At 39.7% G+C, this 22,078-nt stretch overlaps 1 protein-coding gene across 1 annotated transcript in view; it reads left to right on the top strand.

Moving 5' to 3' along the window:
* Positions 1–22,078, top strand: part of ULK4 (unc-51 like kinase 4) — a 463,016-nt gene that overhangs the window by 327,557 nt on the left and 113,381 nt on the right. The window contains 2 exon segments of the mRNA XM_018561067.1: positions 12,369–12,524; positions 14,504–14,602. Coding sequence (XP_018416569.1) covers positions 12,369–12,524; positions 14,504–14,602 — 255 coding nt within the window.

Here is a 22,078-nt window from a genome sequence, read left to right as displayed (position 1 = left end):
TCAGTGCCGTCAATTAACGAAATTCATCCAGGTGATTTTGCTAACGACCGCTAATTGAATCTTTGTCCAATGATTGCAAGGTGTATGGGCACCTTAAGGGGAAAAATTGTATTGCTCTGCCAACCAGATGGCTCTAATTACACAGATGATGTTGCAGGAATGGTGGCCAGGTCACTGCATGCCATGGTCTTTCAATCAGAGCATGCTGACAATGTTAGAAGGGGACTCTGTTGATCTACTGGATGCTATGTTGGTGATAGCCATGTACCAGACTGCCCTGACTGCTGGAAAGGAATGTGTTCAGCTAGATATTAATCTGATTGGCCAGGACCTGAACAAGTCGGAGTCAAAATTACAATGGTAGAGCAGCAAATTAGTCAGATGGAGGACTAAAGAGTAAAACACTCCTCGACAACTTGCGCTCTAACAATTAAAATCGGAGCCATGGAGTCCAGAGATGAGGACTCTGAAAATAAAATTCATAGGAACATATGCGTATTTTTGGACTCCCGAAGGGTGCAGAAGACTTCCCATCTGTCCATGTTTGTGGAGGACTTGCTCTGTACTGTCCCTTCTGAAAGCCCAGTTCTCCCCTTTCTTTACATTTGAGAGCACTTACCCTATGGCTCTCAAGAAAGGAGCACCTGGTTCCTCTCTGCAGACCTTGATCCTGTGTCTGTTGAATTTTCACAACCACAGTTGGGTACTACATGCAGCAAGGTCAATGGAAGAAATGCTTTATGAAAACATGAAACCTTTAATTTTCCCAGATTCATATCATTGGTTGTCAGTACACCTTCCCACTGTTATAAAGGGACCAGCTTTTCCCTGGCAAACTTCATGAGCAAAATGGATAATCTTCCAGATTTTCTACTTCACCCAAAGAAGCTGTCATGAGGCTTGAAATCATCTGGTGACACATGTAAATCTCTTCTGTCATACTACACAAGAAGAGACATTTTTAATACACTTGGCATCTACCCACTATCCATAATGGATGGATCTTTTCTATAGCTCTGTGCTTGACCTTATTTTCTCAATTGCTGCTGCTGGGCAGCACTGTCATCTTACCCACCTGTACTTTGGAGGATCATGCACTATGTGGGCATCCCCTTACCTTCGTTTGGTTTCTATTCTACCCATGTTGTGGGGCATGATTCTTTGTACGATGGGATGTACGAAAACCTATAATGTATGTGCATATCGTCTCAGGAGTGATGAATAACAGGGCTGATGTCTATTGCACTTTAGTATCTACCCGTTACCAGTTACTCTGTGTGCTCTCATTTTCAGTGAGAGAATCTTTATGATATTTTTTTCTGTAGCAACTCAAGCCATATTGGGTTCCTTGCTGAAAATTAGCAATTTTGGTTTTTAGGGGTCCACGTGCATACCCCACAATTACTATTAGGTAGGAATCTAAGGAAGCTTCCTTCTTCCTTATACACTTGCCTACTTTGTTTCAGAGCACATTGAAAACCAGACAAGCATAAGGTGCTAGTTAAAAGTACTTTATTTAGAAAATTGTTCACAGGAACAAGCATAAATCATAAACAGGAACAAGCCAAGGTCAGGAGCCGGAGTGGGTAGTCGTACAAGTCAGGTCAAGAACACAGAGATCAGAGATCACAGAGATCAGAATTTCCAAGAACAAGCCAGGAGCAGGAACCAGAGGAGAACGTCAGCCAGGATCGGGTCATACACAGAATCAGAATACTCAGAGCAGCAGGAATGCACTAGCAGGTAAAACCATGCAAGGGTAAGGTCAGACTGCATTGAGCAGTTTAAATAGTGAGTGGGATGACATCATCACTCAGAGACAGGAAACTCCCATTTGGCTCTCTCAGATGATGCTCCCTGTTTGGCTATAAGAGGGAGCCTGCGAGTAGTGAGCAACGTTACACTGTCTGCTCAGACAAAGGAGGAAACACAGATGGGTGGAATGGCAGCCAAGCCAGAATGCTGCAAACCAGTTAAGTCAGGGTGGAACCCTGACACTTTGTGCTGATTTGCCTAAACTTTCTGTTCTTCTCTGCCAGTGGCAAACAGACATCCCTTCTTTGGACTAGGAAGACTGGAAGGACTGTCTTGCAAACTGCACCACACTTATGGTCTCCTGTAGAGATAAATTAATTCAAACTAGATTTCTACATAGGATTTATTATACACCATAAGGACTGAAAAAGATGTATCCCAACCCCTGCTTCCCACACCTGCCCTAAGGGCAGTGTTGATACTGGTATATGCCTACATATGTTTTGCTCTTGCCCTTAAATTCAAAAATACTGGTCAAAAAATCATAGCTATTGGTAACGCTAAATTGAGTACCACCTTAAAGCCGTACACTGCCCTGCTACTTTTCGTTATCAGCACTGTTGTACATCTTTCCTTACTTTTAAACGTTTAACATTTTACCTCCTGCTAAAAAGGAAATCCTGCTCCAGCAGTAGTCCTTGATGACCCCCTCTCCAGCCTTAAACATGGAAACCAACAATAGTTGCTGTATTGCTTTTGCAAAAACTAACTTATGTGATTAGAAAATGTAATAGAGTTTGGGCCCAATGGTTAAAATATATGGGCCACCCCCTCCTTCCTGTACAACTTGTACCTCTTCCTATGTAAATTAAGGTCATCCCATGTATTTACTGGATATTTTCACCCCTCTCTGTCAGTTGTCTGTGTTGTACTGAACTATGCTTTGAACTGTGTGTATGCATCCAGACCAGAGGCTTACTTTTGTAACACTTTATCTATACAAACAGTAAAAAAACAAAACAGTTAAGTAAGCAATGTGTAAGCAAACTCTGAATAATCAGAGAAATGCAGACGTTGTGTAAATTACCAATGAAGGGTTTTTACTTGTCTAGCAGTTTGCCTGTAAATTAAACACAAATTATGTAATACAACATTGAATCTGTTAATTTGCTATTACCCCTAATAGAGGAATTTTGAATTTGGCCATAAGGTCCTATAACATCTGTGGCACCTTTGTGCATGCTTCATAGTGACCATTTGATGCCATGGGAGTGCTCAAACTGTGTTTGATTTAGGAGGTAGTACTTAAGGTGACATTAAAGTCACATTTACCCCTCAATGCTGCTTTAAGGACTTACCTTAAATGATGCCTCATAACCAGATCATCTTCTTCTTTCCAGTAGTTTTCAGGAGTCCCTCAAGCGCTGGTGCCGGTCTCTGATCCAGCACTGACTTCTGTGTCTCCTGTGTCCCACGGTGTCTGTGCATGTGCACATGCCGGGCTGCGTGCATTGACTTACCCTGTCTCTCTCTCCTCTTCTCCTGGCCGAAGATCTCTACTGCGCATGCGCCCGCCCCATGATCCTTCAGGGCCGCTCAAGAATCTTCAGATCTTCGGACGGGATCAAGAGGTGCAAGCAGTATGGTAACTTTTTGTAAAGAAGGTTTAATTCTACTTAAAAGGAAAACTATTGGGAGAGTAAAATATACTCTTCCCAATAATCAGCCAACCACAATTGTTCCGTGTTAGTAAACTTACATATAAGGTAAATAGCAAACCAAAGTTAAGAATATTAGACTAATTCGTGTGCAGTGAAATATCAGATAAAACATTGTGGGGAACCCCAGGGGTAGACATGCGTCTTCAACACAGTCCGATATAAATAAACAGTTTTTATTTCATCCAGCGATAACAGAACAAACAGCTTTCTTCAGCAAAACGGTAAAGTAAAAGGCTTTCCTCAGCAAACATCAAACATAAAGACAAAGTCCTTCAATAAGATTGCACTGCGTAGTGCGTTTAGGTGATCTCACCAAGATAGGGTCCACTTGCTTCTGAGCAGACACACACACAGACCTTTCTGTCTGCCTCTCAGCTTCCCCACTCCTCTCTCACCTGTGTTACCTTTTAACAGGAAGGGCTGTAGGGGAAGTACCTGCCCTCCCAAGTTAACCCCTTCTTTGCTCTCAGCCCTGCTGACTCTCCACAACATGCATACTGTATCTCAAGTGTCCATGCCTAAATAAATGAATTGTCCAAAACAAAATACCTTACAATGATCCAAATGTCTGTGAATGTTCATATAATAAAAAAGGATACATTTGGATTCTGTATGCTCCTGCTCTTATACGTAATAAAAATATATTGTTAAAACAAAAAGGATAAATGTCCAAATACTTCAATAACAGCACAATATTGTGTTTCATCTGCCAAAATCACCCCTTTACTCTTTGTACACCCTCTCCAGAGTGTTTCTCACCTTGTAATCAGACCTCTCATGGTCTAGGAACACCAAACCCCTTTACAACCAGACAGAATTACACCTGTACTGTGGACCTTGATCCTCCTCGCTTCTGTCTTACAGCGCTCCTCGTTATAATACCCAAGAAAAAGAAGCACAGACCATAGTGTAGACTGATTGGCTGAAATCAAACTTAAAAAAAAAAAATGTAAATACATAATCACCCGTGATTCAATCATACAATGCCAAATGAATCCCTCATTCTGTAAATAAAAAGAACATCACAGGAACTCAGAGCTTTTCTTACAGTCTCCTCAAAGTTCCACCAACCTCTGTGTCATAGGCTCCGCCCTATGTATGTTACATCTTAAGTGACTTCATCAGGGGCTCTACTACCCAACAGTTTGAGTTGTCGTCTGACACTGCATCTGTCACATGCCGGCTCTATAGCTTGGAAACTGAGCAATCACAAACCGCAGATTGCTCAGCTCATGTCTTTTCCCTGCAGAGAGTGGTAATTGTCAGTCACTGCTCCCTGGAGGGATTCCCCCCTCCCCTCTCTCTGTTCCTCCAGCACTTATTGGGCAGACACCGCTGGCTCTAGAGAAGCAGAACCAGCTGTCAAACAGGCAGCACGGTGGATCCTGACAATATTGTCTGGATCTTTTCCGTCTGCAGCGTGGCTGTGCGCTGTCAGCATATAGCAGGCAGTGGCCCGCTATATGCTGACTTTGAGTCACAGGACTACATTATTTAATGTACTCCTGTGACCCAAATGAACACTAAAGCCAAAAAAAAAGGTTTGGCTATAGTCCTTTTTTAAATAGAAACGGAACATGCATGTCTATATGTACAGTACAAATATAAAATCACCACATAAAAAGTGTTTTACCCATAGCTTTTTGGAATCCATCTTTAAGTGCTATGATCTCAGAACAGTTTGAGAAGGTGCTATGGGTTACTATGCTTTGCAATTAGCACTTAGCAATTGGCACACCATCTACCCAATCAATGCAAATGCATGTATTCCAGGGGAGGACAAAGGGGAAAGTGGACCCCTGGGCAAAATATGGTATAAGGTATTGTTGTAGCTGGGTGTTCAAGTCAAATGCCGGAAAACAACACCTGTATATACAAGCCCTAAAATTTCTCAGCAATATAGCATTTTAGAAATTATTACATTTTCATATTTATAAGAATTGTTCGGAAAGTCTTAGGTTCTTGTTTTTAAATGAAAGGAGCAGAGATAATTGTTTAGGTTGTCACTGCTGACTTTTGAAAATGTTTGTTTCATTAGTGGTTTTAATACTTTTACTGAGTCACTCACCCAGCATAGGCATGCAGATCAAGGTTTTTATTTAACTTTGCAACATGCTTGTTCAGATCAGCGATGCAAATAGTATTGCAGGTACTGGATCTGGTAGGCAAATAGCATTTTTAATAGGGATAGTAGATAATCAGACTTTTAACACAAGTTTCCTCACCAGGTAAGGCTTTTCACAGGTTTCCATGGCCTCATGTTGTTCATAACAAAATATGTATCTTGATCTTGATCTGATCAAGAGACATCATTTAAGGTAAGTCCTATAAACCTTGTAAATTCCTGTTTTAGGAATGTTTTGTATAAACATTTTTGAATTCTCCATGTTTGTGAAGGTGCTAAGGCTTTTTTTTCTTGCTAATATTCTGGGAAAATGTGTGCATGTGTTGCACTTTTAACAATAAGAGAAAACTATTCCAAGCTGAATAAAAAGACTCTTGTCACATATGATGTTTTGTGTACATACTGTAGATATGTGTTTTATGGCATACCACTCATTTGGAACCAGATCCTTTGTCCCTCTTTCCTCCTCAGCTGTCCCTCTTTTTGGTCTGATGTACATATATCTATTAAAAGGTTCTATTTAACTACCAAAAAAGTTGATCTGCACTAAAACTTTTCTTAACTCTTATTTATCTAGTTTACTATTTCCACAAATCCAGTACAAAGGAAAAGTAATGGTGAAAAAAAAAACAATTCTGGGTTTAACTAATCATTTTTGTCATATAAATTTGGTCCTTATAACTGGGGGAGTGGCAGGGGTGTGTCCATTGCCTAAATATATTGTGCTGGAAGGTGTCCCTCTGCATCATCTCAGAAAGTTGGTAGGTATGATTACGGGCCCATTTACATGAAAACTTTGTACATGTCAACACACACAATTTTGTGTATTGAGGGACATTGCAATAAGCAGCCTATTCATATTGAATGGGCTGTTAACGCATTGAAAATGTTTCTGTAGTAATGGAGGTGGTAGGCAGGTTTAGTGTTTGGCTTACCTGCACTTTATCCGGGAAGTGTGCACCTCCTCCCTCTTCCCCCAGGAACACACACAATAAGCACAGTGTTGATGTTAGGGTTGGTGGGAGGCATGAAGGGTTAGGGTCAGGAGTTAAGTGATAGACGTGCTGGGTGACAGAAAGGTTCTGTGTTTGTGGTGTTGGGGTGCAGTGTCGGGTGCTTGGAGGCAGTGGGTTTCAGTGATAGGGGTGCTGGGTAGACATGTGTGATTTGTTTCGTTCCGAATCAAAATTCCTGTCCCACGGTGTCTGCATGCGGGTGCACACGTCCATAGACTTACCTAGTGTCTCTCCTTGCATCCCTGGCGAAAATGTGAACTGCGTATGCGCCCGCCCCAAGATGCTTTGCGGCCGCCCGAGAATTTTCACATTTTTGGACGGGATCGCACGGGGAAGACACAGGTATATATTAACCCTTTTCAAGGCTTTTTTTTTTGTTTTACACTTTTTGCATATATCTACTGCTAGCTAGCAGTAGATATATGAAAAAACAGAGGGTTTAATAGCCCTTTAATGCTAAGTATATGCTATAGTTTTCCAGTGTATAAATAAATATACATAAACATAAAACATTCAGCATGGACCTTTCACTAAAAAACAAGGTACGCTTATGTAATTTTCCCCATCTTTATACTAAAGTGAAAAAAAAAACCTGTGGATGGAAAAAGGTTTGAAAATATACTTACCTTCCAGCTTCCCCCTGCAGCACATAGGCAAGGGTCATATTATGGTCCTTCCAGTAATATCCTGCGAACACTAAGAATCTTGTGAGAAGATGTTCCTGCACTGTGCTGCAGTGCCTTCTCCTGAGATTTGTGATATTAGGTGTTCTCAGGATCTAGCTGGAAGGATCATGACACCACTTTATGCTGTGTGGAAACTAAGGTAAGGTAAGGCATTTTCTAACTTTTTTTTTCCCAACCACATGTAATTTTTTTTTTACACTTGAATGGAGCAATCTAATATCGGGTAGGTGACCTTAATGTAACAAGCAGACCTTACTTATCAGTGCAAGGTTCGCTTTAATAGATTTATGAAAATGTTTTTAATTTCATTCTTTAACTGTCATAAATAACACATTTTACAGAATTTAACAATTAAAAAGCCTTATGTAAGCTGCATCATGCAAGAGAATTGTGTTCTTTCAGACTGTTTTAACTCCCTCAGCTTTTTAGAAAATGATTATGTTCCGTTCTCCAAGGCAAAACTAAAACACCTTCTATTTTTGTGCTTACTAGCTGTTTTGTTGCTGTGTTTGCTTGTTTGTTAACTGGTCTTCCTAAGATCAACATTTATTAGGTTTGTGTATGAAACCAATACAAAAAAGTATAGGGATACTGTTTGCACCATACAGAAAGTATTGTAGGTCAACTTATTTGTACTTGCCACATTGCTTGCTACAAAAGCCAACATCTAATCAGGGCAGTGTTCTTGGTCTCTTCCCTGGAGCACATAGTAATGGACTTTTCTGGTTTGGGGATAAAACTATAATGCTCCCTCTGGTGTCTAGCAGTCACCAGCATATCATTCAGAAAATGATAATGGAGGGACACTAGAGAGAGCATACATATTTAAAGAGCAACTCCATCTTTTGGACATGTTTCATGTTAGACCCATATTCATGGTCAGATCCACAGCCCCAAATGCCCCCCTCTGTTACTTGCATCCCATGATTCTTCTTGCATTATTCAGGCATCTTTTGAATTTGGGCTTCGGCCAAACAGCTGTGTCATCCATTCACAGATCCTTTCACAGGTACTGTTCTCAATGGAGCATTTAATGAGGTTGCTACAATTGTATGCCAACGACACTTATCCTGTTCTGCACCTGAATGTCCATACCTCGGTAATAATTGCTGTATAGTTTTATGGTTTATGTTTCCGTGTAAATGTGTTAATTTTATTGTGTATCATTGGGAGAGGCTACAATTTAATTTCTTTTTTAATGATTTTTGTTGTAAAATGATAAATTCTCTCAAAATTTTGAAAACCACTCAAAAAATGTTTATATTTCAGAGCATCCCTAATACTTTTGCAGATGAAGCAGCTATCAATAGAACGTATTTCTTCTTTTTCAATCACTGCACCCTCAAAACAGAGTCTGTGTTTCTTGCAAGCTGTACACCTTTCCTGTAATCTGTAAAAAATAATATTGATTGTGGTATACACTCCTTTTACTATTTTTTATACTGTTCCCTTCAATGACTACTGCAGCATTGTATCAAACTTTGGAAAATCACTTGTGTCTTAATAGGAAACAAATAACATTAGAATTGGGCTATTTTCAAAAAAGCCAGAACATAGCAGGATATCAATTTCTTGTAACAATACATTTAGAAGGCATTGAATGAAAATCCAATCAGTGGAGAGATACAGCAGAGTAGTTTTTAAGAGGCTGCTACGAGTGGTGGTGAAATGACATTGAAAGTCATTACGGCTGATAACACATTAGATTTTACACCTGCCATAGAGTAATGAAAGCCATGTGGTGTTCGCATATTACAAGGTTAGGCACACAACCCTACTACGATTGTATTAGTAACATTGCATTACATGGATACAATTAAAGTATTTTTGTTACATGGTTTTATATTTTATACATCACACATTGCATTGTATGCTAGATCTCTGTGACAGGACAGAATTAATAGCACCATTGATGCATTTTAATCTGTAGACCTGGGAAACCAGATTGTAATGCCCAAAACTGTGTCTCTCAACTGACTTTGGGGATAAAACCTGCCCACCACCATCCCTTTGTCCAATGAGAGTGCTAAGTGATAGCCACATGGATGGGCCATAAAGTCAGGGAAGTTAAAGGAGAATTATGAGGATGAGTGACTTTCACTCATCCTCATAGTTCGAGCCGACGTGTGGCAATTAAACTGTTGCACGTCGGCTCAATAGATCAGGGAGTGAGTGAACACATAGCGTCGCTCGCTCACGTCTCAATCATCTCCCTGCAGAGAGCCTTGACTGTCAGCCACAGCTCCCCACAGAGATTCCCCCCTGCCCGCTCCAATCCTCCAGCGCTGACTAGAAGAACAGACAGGGGAGGGGGCAGGCACAGCTGGCTCCGCCTCTAGATAGGCAGACCCAGCTGTCACTCACGCAGCTGGATGGATCTCTTTAGCATTGTCGGGACATGTCCCGGCTGCGGCGGTCTCAGTATACCGCGAGCTCGCGATATACTGAGCTTTGGGTCATGGGAGGACGTTAGTATACGTGACCCTTAAGAGAACTATGGGGGAAAACACTTACCCTATACTTCTCTTTTAAATGCTTAAAAAAGTGAAACCAGGTTTTGTGTCTTTTTGTAGCTGAAATCTCCCCCCCCCCTTGTCTTTTTTCTCTTTTCTCTGTCTTTCTTCTATCTCTCTAATTCCCCCTGATCCTGTTCTGCTTGGGGTTTATGTCATGTTACTAATGTTGTGGCATGTTTTATGCCTGAACCACTCGGCACTGTTTATCCGGCCGATGTTCCCCCTGGGTGCTCGATGTTCCCTATCCACGAACCTCCCCATCTTGCTGGACTACCTGCCATCTGTTTTCTATTGCCGGACAGTCCTCTTTGTGACGATAAACGGAGGTGTCTCTGGCTGCTGGGGGTTGTTGTTTATTTACTCATTTCCTTACCATTGTTTCTCCTTTATACAGTTTGGTATCCTTGATCTGTAAATTGAAAACTTTAAAAATGTATTGCACTAAAAAAAAGTGAAACCAGATAAACAGAAAGCACATTTACTTGATAAAGCTTAAAATATCTGACAGGTTCACTTTAAATGAAAGGCTAACTAAACCTAAAAACAAAAATGTAAAATATTGCTGCTCTGATTTTATTTCTTTATTTATTTTGGGTTTTCAATCTTTCTTTATTCTCTCTTGGTTGATTTGCCAGTTATAAACTTCCCGACGTAGGGTGACAACGCTCACTCATCCTACTGTATCAGGACAACAAGAGAAGGCTACAGAAACTTCTCCCTCTCTTCTTCTCCTTAACATAGATGGGAGGGGTTCTGTAGTCCTCAGAGATAACTGGAACAATGTAACTCATGAGCATTCAGCACAAGAAGCTATCAGTTGACCAGATTTTTGGCAAGGTCAGCAGATATTTTTTTGCACATGTCAATCTTATATAACAAAGTATTTTCAAGGGTATATTTAATAGACCAAAGGGGACCAATTAAGAGTGCATTTTTATGGTTTTCATTCCCTAAGCATCAAAACATCAATGACACTCTAAGAGTAAAGAGTACAAAGTAAAAGCTGAATTGCAGATCTTCGTTACTGTTGTGTGTTCCTTTTATGAGAAATATCAGCTATAAAACCTTTATTAACCACATATATAATTTGTTAAAGCTCTTGACCTGAGCTCTGTGTGCCATACGTACCCCATCAGAACAAGCCTTCTCCAATCCCTTTTAAAGGAGAACTATGGGGTTAAGAATTTTCCCCATAGTTCTCCTTAGGGTAACGGGAGGACACAAACTAGCATCCTCCCGTCGCGCTAAGCTGTATACCTGTAAGCTGTAGCTCACGGTATACTGAGACGCCGCAGCTGAAGCGGATCCCGCCAATTATGTCTGGATCCACCCAGCTGCATGAGTGACAGCTGGCTCTCCCTATGTAGAGGCAGAGCCAGCTGTACCCTCACCCGTCCGATCCGCCAGTCAGCGCTGGCGGATCGGAGCGGGGAGGGGGGAATCCAGCCCCTCCCCTGTCACGGCAGAGAGCTGTGACATGATCGAGAGGTGAGCGAACGTCGGTATGTGTTCGCTCACTTCTCGATCTACTGAGCCGACCTGTGACAGTCTCATTGTCACAGGTCAGCTAGAACTATGAGGTGAGTAAAAAACACTCACCTCATAGTTCTCTTTTAAGGTTTTCCATCAGATCTTTGCAAATAATTGTGCTTTTTGCCTTGTAATGTTATAATGGAATTATGCTTAATGGTAAAGTCAACCTTCATAAAAGAAACAAATGTGCATTTATTATTTTTGCATTGTAGCCAGTAAAGCATTGTAACCATAATCAGTGAATAGCAGGGGCAATGCTCTGGCCAGAAACAATGAATAGACTACAAGTGCGGTGACGTCACTGCATTTGTATTCCATAGAGAACTACCTCTGCGGTGGTTCCTGATGGGACTTGTAGATTCTCCATTCACAGGTCCTGGCAAAGGATCTCTGAATGGATGGCGGAGCCAAACACAGCCGCGTCATTTTAAAAAAAAAGAAGCCGAACCTTGCTACTTTAGAAGCATTCACTATAACAATTAGGGACCATACAAGTTGCTGGTGTAGACAACAAAAGCATATACCGTAAACTCCCCATTATCCGACATCCACGGGGATTGGTACATTCTGGTTGCTTGAGAGTTACTAATAAAAATAGGTCTAACTAATGCCATACCCCATACTATACCATAGCATAACATAAACTCTGTATTGACTTCATATTAATATTGGAAAGCAGTAATCAAAAGCAAATTAAGACAAATAGGCACAAGACCGTTTCCAGGATAATACATGCTGCAGATCAGCAAAAGAGTTCGATGAGACTTCTGGTTAGTTGAATACTGGATAACCGAGAGTTTACTGTACTTTTTTGCCAGGCCCAACAATTAGCAGTTTTTCTAATCACTATAGGCTTACATATTAAGGATACCATTTCACATTCACAGAGCGCAAAATGCATCCATTAACTCAGCTTTAACTGAACCTGGGAAGCAGGGAGAGGGATTATAACTTTCTAAGCCACGTTTGAGTTTTACATTTACATAATGTGTACTGTAAATGAGCTATGACAATAGAAATTGTTTTTACTGAATGTGGAAAAAGCAGCTCTGTATCTTGAGGTTGATGACAAAATTCGCCTGAAAACTGCCAATGCACAGCTTCTCCTGTTGCTTGACATTTTGCACTGCATGCTAAAATACACATCTGGTGTGGTACGACTGGTCATTCAGGTATGGGGAACAGAAAATGCTATTCATAGGGGAACTTGATATTCTGTATACTTTGGTCATAATCCATATACCCAAATTATAGCTTGAGACTCTGCAAACCTCTGAAGTATTTTCCTTCTTTATTTTCGGTTTCCAGTGAGAATTGAAAAACAGAGTAGCAATGTGTATGTTATAATATTCAATATTCAGCTGAGTTATTCTAGACTGTGTGCTTTGAGTACCGGAAGATGAGCAGTGGAAAACCATCTTTATACAGTAGGCCAGTGCGAAAAGCTAACATAAGTAAAATGTTTCTATCATTATTTGACAAGGTTTTGACTTAAAAGAGAATTAAAGTCAAACTTTTTTTTTTTTTACTTCTCTTTTGGGTCACAGAAATACATTCACCAATGTACTCCTGTGACCCAAAGTCAGCAGAAAGCAGTTACTGCCCGCTATATGCTAACATCACTGAGCAAAATTGTTGAGATCCACCCCGCTGCCTGACTGACAGCTGGCTCTGTCTGTCTAGAGCCAGCTGTGTCCCTCCCCTGTCTGTCCCTGCAATGAATGCTGGAAGAACAGAGAGGGGGAATTATTGCAGAGAGCGATGACTGCAGTCACTACTCTCTACATGAAGGAGACCATGAGCTGAGCAATCAGCAGTCACACAATTTTGCTCAACTCTCAAAAATCATTTTTATGCCTGTCTGTGTTGCTATTGGAGAGCTCCCTGCACTTCCTAAATAACGCATGTGCATTACATTTATGCATGTGCATTACAGAACAGTGTGAATCCAGACTAATAATAAAGTGGCTATATTTAATAAGATCCACACTGTAAATATTATGCTGAAGGAACTTTATTGTAGAACTTCAGGGAGAGAGGTTTAGGGCTTAGGGCATCCATAAGAAAATACAGACTCCAGACTCACCAGTTCCCTTCCAGTATTCCACAGTGTAGGATTAATGGGAGCACACGCTGACACTGGGCATTTGAGCAAAAGCTGAAGAGGGATAGGCATGAGATCAGTAGGAGAGACACCAGACTTGCTCTTGAGGTCCACTCTATTCCAGGCACCTCTAGGAGCCATTAGCTTCCCTGGTTCTCCTCAATCAGTATTAGGCCTCCTCCAGACTTGAGGCCTAGAGAAACATTTCCCACACTTGAGCATTCCTTCCCCCAGGCTTGGACTAAGACTCCAACCTAGGACAGAACTAGACTGAGCACATGGCAATACCCCTGAGTATATATGTCCGTACCCAGCATGTACTACTGGCCATGAAACCACCAGTGATTGGATAGCAAGCTTACACACTCGTAATGTCCTCCCACTGCAGCAGAGTCACGCCTCACTCAGATACAATCAATGCTAGAACACCTGGAATTAACCAGATAAATGCCAACTATAATTCAGCCAGACTGAATACAGCTCTGGCAATCACTACATTTCTAGTAGCTATTCCACAAAAGGTGGTGGGGGCTATAGAGGTAAAAAGTCTTGGCAGTAGAATAGATAAACTTCCACCTACATGTCAATGTTCTGAATTGCAACAATTCTTCCTTAGTCGTGGTGTCAGTTTATAGAATGAAGACATTAGTGATAGCACTGCACATGCATTCTGAAAATGCTAGTTCCCTGGAGGTCAAGCTGATACATTTGCCTTCAGCACTTTCAGAGTCGTTGACCCCGGACAAGTATAGAGATAAGGAATTTTGGCACTCATTTTCAGCATGTTTGTTCCGGGTATTTTACTCAACTTGTAGGCATGGTCTGGCAACAAGCACTTTATAAGTAGGCCAGCAATTGTAGCCCGTGTACTTCTCTCATGAAATAATCACTTTATGAATCAAAACTTTAGCTTTGTCTTTGTTATTCACTTTGATGCCATGTACTCTTTCTGGTAGCATTCTTAATCCAATGATACTTGTGAATGTATTCTTATGATAGTTAAAAAAAAGGTACATTTTAGAAATTACTTTCTTTCTTCACATGCAGGCTCAGAAGAGTGGCCAAGGAGGAGACGCTCAGGCAGCTGAAGAACTTCTGCTGGTCAATAAGTCTCTGACAGACATAATTAGTTTGCTCATCCAGCTGGTAATATCTTAGTTATATCATATTGTGAATTAACATAATTTCACACTCTCCATTTAGCTGCATGTTTTCCAGCCTAGTAGCTTGACAAGTTTGTATTGTACATTACATAAAATTGTTATTGAGATCAAAGCAATTAAAGGGCAACTCCACTTTAAAAAAACTAAAAATGAAAAGAATTGTTACAAAAATGAATATATCATATACAGGCAGTCCCCGGGTTACGGACGTCCGACTTACGGACAATCCGTACTCACGAACGGGGTCCACAGTTCTCCTAAATGTACCGGCGGCTGCTGGTACATTTAGGAGAACTGTGGCTGCAGTAATGTAAAAAAAAGTAAAAAAGTTAAATAAATGAAAATTAAAAATGCAAACAAATAAAAAAAAATTAAGTTTATAAAATTAAATTAAAAATAGAAAAAACTTTTTTTGGTGTCATTTTAAATAAAAAACATTTTAAATTATATTATAATCTTCTGAACAAGGGGAACAGACAGCAAAACAAACGTGTCCCTTCCCTATGCTATCCAAAACAAAATAATGTTTTTTTGGCTGGAGTTGCACTTAAAAATGTACCTGTTACGACTTACATACAAATTCAACTTAAGTACAAACTTACAGTACCTATCTTGTATGTAACCCGGGGACCACATGTATAATTGCTGCACAATTTTCATTTAAAACTGCAGCCCCTTGAATTGTCCAAAACTGTCAAAAAAATGCAGTGCAATATGGAGGCATTCTGTACAAAGCTGGTGTACAAAACACCCCAAAAAAGTAACTTTCTGCTTCTGTGATTGGCTGAATGATTTTCCCAAACGTGTGCACTAAGATACTGTACAAATAAACCTCCCTTGCTATAGGAATTTTATTCTGAGATACCCCCAATAGTAATTTCTACTAAAGGGATTCTGTCACTGCAACTTTCATCATTCGATTACAGAAAGTCCAGCAGCTGATTATAACAAACCCAGACACTCCTATTTAGGGACCAGTTTGGAAATGACCTTTTAACATCTGTGTGTACACAGAGTTCTTCAAGTATTCTATTTAGCATGCAGTGTATAATAATAAAGCCCCCCAAATATATTCAAAACACTAGGGATGCACAGATACTTTTCGAGTACCAGTGCAGATACTTGGCATTTTCATGAGAACTACCAGGGTTGCAGAGGTTGCAGCTGGGACCTGGCTCTGGCACTCCACCACTGTCCTGAAATCATTAGTCTGTATTGTTTTAGAAAAACTGTCACATGACAATAAACAAAAATGTATCAGTACTCATACTTGTAAGTACTCGGCAAGTACCAGTACTCGTACTCGCAAAACTGGTATCTGTGCATCCCTTTATTTATATTTATAAAAACAAAATCGTACATTAAAACAGAGATGTACAAATCCCAGGAGCTCCGTGTGCTCCTTACAAATGACAGCTGCCTCCTAATTTTGGAATTTGTCTCTACTGTAGTCTTGGAGCTCAAAAGTATCGGTACATGTACTCGTACTTGTACCGAGTACTGTACTTGGTATCTGTGCAACCCTACAAAACACTATACAGAGGGGGGAATTTATCAAAACTGGAGCAGACAGAATGTGGAGCAACCAATCAGCATCTCTCTTTAGTTTGCTCAGGTAAGATTTGAAACTGAGAAGCTGATTGGTTGCAGTGCAAATCTGCTCCAGATTTTGTCTGCTCCAGTTTTGATATATTCCCCTATTGTATTTTATATATGTATTTTTAGGGTATTGGCTGTCTCCTGTCCAGCCTTAGCCATCTCTTTTTATTATTATATTATTGCCTAATGTGTATCAGCTGTACTGAACTTTGCTCTTTTATAAAGACCTGCTTCCCGTGCTACACTTTGTGGTTCTTTCAGCAAGCTTGTATGTGCTGTAGTGGCGTACAAGTCAGCTGGAGCAATCATGGTGTATTGGGGAGGAAGCAGGTGTCTGATACCTGCAGTGGCCAGGGCTAAGCAATACGGCAAGGTTTTATCACACTGGCCACCAAAACGGTGAAAATATTGAGCATCTTGTTTAAAAGGGTGGCTTTATTTTATTTAGATTTGAAAATACAGTGTCAGAGTCACTTAAGTACACACCAAAGTTCACAAAGTACAGCTACTATACATTAGGCTCCTGTTATGAAATTGAGCCAGCAATGGTGCCTTTGTACGAACATTGTTTCACCAATAGGTTTGGCAGTTTGGTCACCTACACATATATGGGTTGGGGGCATTTACATATTTTACTCCAGTTCCTACTTCCAGCACAGCAGGTGTTACAAAGTGGAAAACTAGCAAATCTGATCTGACAGTGCATAGAATGGATTGATCATTTCTTGACCATCAGTATGAGTAGATTTTAAAACGTGCCTATTTTTATTGCTGCGTTATTGCAGAATAACGCAAAATGTGAAATATTAAGAGTCACGGCCAAGATAGAATTTGTATATTGCAATAGTATTTGTTCAATCAGAATCTGGTGTTAAAAAGAACAGGACTCATATTATATTGTCTAGTTGGTGACTGCAATTTTTATGTCCTATAATAACTTTAAGGTGGCTGTTCATTAGGCAGAGTTAGTGGGAGAACAGAAGTTGTCATTGAAGGATATTATACAATTTATGGTCACAAATCAGACAGTGTTCCTGTTTATCCGATTAAATCATCACTCGACACCGGACCAGTGCAGACATGGCAGTAAAAAATAGATTAAAGCTTGGATGTTTTGTGACCCTTTAGCTTTTCCTATCACAAGTTTACATCAATCAAAGGTGTAGCACAGTGTGACAAATGAATTGGACATGGGTACGATTTGTGTTCATACTTTTAACCTAAGATTGCTGAACACTTAAAAAAAAGTAAAATTACATTTGTATATTTCTAAAGATGTTTAACTGAGCATTTAGTTGAAGTCCCATTTTAAAAAGGTTGACTGTCTTTCAGCTCCTGTTGACAGGGTTTTTATCACTTTGTAATTCCATTTGGTAAAATTCCCAGTAGTAAATGCTATGGCAGCTTTCAGCTTATTCCAGAAGGCAAAGTAAAGTGTTTGTGTGTGTATGTAAGAGATTTTGGTTGTTTTTGTAGCAATTATATTTAGTAATATAATCGAATCATAATATAATAGGCCCTCCCCTATTGTATTTGGAAAAGGCATTTCAGTGGAGATGTACTGTCTGTAGTTTAACTTCAGTACATGTATTAACTTCTCAAAACAGCATAGACTTTAATTATCTTAGCTATAATGTCACATTTCTGTAAACCTGGTAGCTTGACAAAAATAAGCATTTTCCTGGTATCCTTCCTGTTGATGGGTTAATAGGTGACATGTTTAAAGAGCTTGCATAATCTGGTGAAGAAGGACCCACCTTGTTGCATTTATTGATGGTTTTCTCCAGGATATGTATCAATAATTAAGGCAGCAGTGCATAAGAAATCAATGAAAAGACAAATGGAGCCTGCTTTAATATTTAATAGTTTTTGATAAAACCTATAGCAATACAATTAAACTGAATAAAAAGAATTTAAAAGTAGGCCTTGTCCAGTTAAATGTTAAAGCCCTCATGGTCATTAAACTCTGTCCACTCTCTAAGCTAAAAATAAAGCCTTCAATTGGAAAAGCTTTCATGTAAAGTTAGGGCTAATGCAAATCAGATGAAGGGAAATCAGTGGTAATAGCTTTCATAAACTAATAAGACTAAAGCATAGCTGTCAGCTTTCGTGTGTAATGAATGAGACTTCAAGACAACTGCAACTGGATTTTTTTAAAGAACCTTGTACTTTTAATTAGCTCATGCTACTGTCTGAATTATTCCTGGTGGCCAATATTTTTTCAATAGAACACCAGTTTCCCAGGCATTTAGAAAGCCCTCAGTGTATCATGATCCGCTGCCTGGCTTCCTGATAATCTCGGCACACGGCACTGGTATCGGTATTCGGTGAGTACCAAAAAATATATATTGGTACCCGTACTCGATAATGAAAAAACTTTATCGGTGCATCCCTATCCAGAAGGATATTTTACTAAATAATTAACAGCATGAAAAAGCCAACATATTTTTGGGTTCACTCAGGGTTATCCGGATTTAAGCTTAATGTGACTTTGGCGGTGCCTGGACTCAAAATGGTTACTAACTTTGTATAGATCTCATGTGAAATGTTAGTATCAGCAGGTATTGCAGCATAAAGCTCATGCTTTTCCAAGACCTCCTTTCCCTGTTTGGAGGTGCATTTGTCACATGGGAGCAGCCTCAACCAAGCAATTCAACTTATTGTAATAAAATAGACAGTCACTTACATTTTTGGATATTGCTAATGGATGATCTAGTGCCTCTTATATATGTACTCGGAATTCTGCAAATGTCAGAAGTAGGGATGCACTGATACCAAGTACCATACTCGGTACAGGTACAGATACTCTTGGAGCTCCAAGACTAGATTAGAGAAAAATTCAGGAGGCAGCTGTAAATTGTAAGGAGCACACGGAGCTCCTGGGATTTGAACATCTCTGTTTTATGGTATGATTTTGTTTTTATAAATATAAATAAAGGGATGCACCGATACCAGTTTTGCGAGTACAAGTACTGATACTTGCCCAAGTACTTACAACTACGAGTACTGATACATTGTTGTTGTCATGTGACAATTTTTTCTAAAACAATAGACATCAGGACAGTGGTGGAGCGCCAGAGCTAGGCCCCAGCTGCAACCGCTGCAACCCTGGTAGTTCTCATGAAAATGCCAAGTATCTGCACTGGTATCTGGAAAGTATCTATGCCAAAAGTGCAATTTTTCTGCTGATACAGCAGCGCATCCCTGCTTTCTTTCCTCCCCGCTGGGCGCTGCTCTGTGTCCCAGCGGGGAGGAGAGAAAGTGACAGCCGGCCGAGCGCTGCGGGAGGAGAGCGCTGTGTTTGTGGGGTTTTTTTTGGGGGTGGGGGCCCAAAAAAAATCTTGCACCAGGGCCCTTTGTTCCTTAGCTCTGCCACTGGATGCATCCCTAGTCAGAAGTAGTACATTAGTAAGTGGCTTTGGACACTGGTCTTATCCTGTTGGAGGTTGTGTAGCCCTGTTCATTTAACTAAAACCCACTTTGACAGTCTAGAGACCTAAGTACTTTATGTAAACATAATCCACTTTAGCCTGAAACCTCAGCACATCTCAATTTTGTGGTAATGGAGAATCAAGCACCACATTTGCTGTTGGGTTTAGGGTCTCCTCAGATAAACAAAGCTGACATACAATATTGGTTCTAGACTACCACAACTAACCTTAGTCCTATGAAATGGGGAAGGAAGGAGGTAAGCCTCTTGCTGAGTGTTATTCCCATAAATAAGAGAAATAGTTTAGAGTAGTAGTTGCTTGTGTAGTTGTGTTACCCATAAAATAGTCCACACATATAAGAGATAAGAACATTCTCTGGTGGTGAGGGAGAGTGTCTTGATTGTATATGTGCTTAGAGTTCTACTTTACAGGATACCAGTTATTAAGATAATTATGTTGTCTGACATAGGTGGAAAATGCGGGTTATCTGGTTGCCCTGCTGACCTTCTGGTTTAGGTATGACAAGGCAATGACCCAGAACAAGGATGCAAATGTGGACTCATTCTGGACTGGATAGCTGTCACCAGATGCAGGGACAGAGTGGATAGGGACATGTTATCCTGCGATAGGGATTACAATCCTAAGCATTATCCTAGTTAGGTTAGCATGGGCATTTTTATGAGGCTGCTGAAGGATTCTGACAGGCCCCAACATCTACCAAATCTTTTTTTACTTTCCTCTGCCTTTGTACCTGGTAACTCTGGATATTTAACCTCTTACCTGAATCCATGATGTAGCCTGTTGGATTATGTATTCATTTTCTTTATGATTCTAGCTCTCTATGTAATTTGGCAAATGAGCTTTTGTGAAGTGTGTAGTTTTAGTCGTTTTATGTGTTATTGTGTGAGGTGTCTTACAAATTTAACACTGTAAATGGAACATGTTATGTAAATGTAATCTGAAGTCAAGATTACAGGGACATGGGTTATAAAAACACAAAAATACTTATTCTTTTGTGTGAGTCTTGCTTGATAAATCCATCCACCCCCTTTGAATCTTCTAAAGTCTTTATGTTTGCATGTGCCCACATGACCAGTTCTTTTCTCATTAAGAGTAATAAATAAAGCTCCAGTTGTATACATATTTATGTAAACAGACAAAATAGCAGGTTTTTACTTTAATAAAGTCAACCTGTGCCCAGAATATTGACATTAAAGTATTTACAGCATTTGAACAGGCAGCTAAAGCACTTTAAAAAAAGCTCTTGTACACCTATGTGGTAATTGGCATTGTGGAGATATTCATCCTTAAAGTACACAACGGAGGAACTAAAATTGTTTATTTAGCGATAACTTTGTCATTACTTTAAGCACTTACCTTATTTGATGCCCCTTGATCCAATCATTTTCTTCATTCCACTGGTTTCCGATAGTCCCTCCAGTGCTGGTGCCGGTCTCTGATCCATTGCAGACTCCTCGGGTCCCACGGTGTCAGTCCGAGGTACGCACTCCCGGCTGCCAGGCTGCGTCCATTCACTTTCATTCTCTTCTCTCCCCTCCACTCTACTGCGCATGCACCCACACACTTCCACCTTCCCAGCCATTCATGAGCCATGAGAACTTCAGCCTGGAGTGAGTGGTACTAGAACAGGTAAGTAATTAGATATTTGCCTACTTTTTTAATCATAAGGCATATATCTACTCTTTACTGGCAGATATATGCTTTTTGAGACTTTTTAATTCTACTTTAAGATAACACTATTTTATAAATATTAAACAAATAATGTTAGTTTTTGTTTTTTTTATAAAGTAGGTTTACTGTATACATTTTATTCTATAATCTGGCCTATTTAAAATTCCATTAAAATTATGTTTCAGTACAAAGTATGGCAAAGTTATTTGCAAATGAAAAATTGCATTTCTTTTTTCAGTTTTTCTTGTTTTGTGTCACTGAAAATAGTAACAAAACAAATGAACGAAAAGGAAAAAGAAAAGTGAGGGGAAAAAATTAAAATTAAGATTATTTTTTTAATATTAGAAAAAAAAAAAACAGCAGACAAATAATAGCTAAAGGGGGAAGGTGAGGGAGAAGTTAGTTAGGGCTGATTAGGTTTGAATAAAGTTAGGTGTTAAATAGAAATACATTTAAATTAAAAAAAAATTACTGGTCAGGCTTCTTTTCATGCATATTTATTTGTTAAACTGATCACTGCTTTAAAAAAAATCCACAATTTTGGATGTTGTTCACAGCTTGACTTCCATATTTGAGTTCTCTAGATCAAAATTATGCAGTGATAATAACACCTGGCTTGTCAGTGAATAGAATCACAATATGCTATTGATTTAAGGAGGTAAATTACATTTAAAGATTCCAAGAACAGAAGGACCATAATCAACCAGACACACAAACTGTATTGCATGAACAAAATG

The sequence above is a fragment of the Nanorana parkeri genome, unplaced genomic scaffold (assembly GCF_000935625.1).
Source record: "Nanorana parkeri isolate BGI_ZX_2015 unplaced genomic scaffold, ASM93562v1 scaffold498, whole genome shotgun sequence".
NCBI lineage: Eukaryota > Metazoa > Chordata > Amphibia > Anura > Dicroglossidae > Nanorana > Nanorana parkeri.
This window is presented reverse-complemented; position numbering and strand designations above follow the sequence as displayed.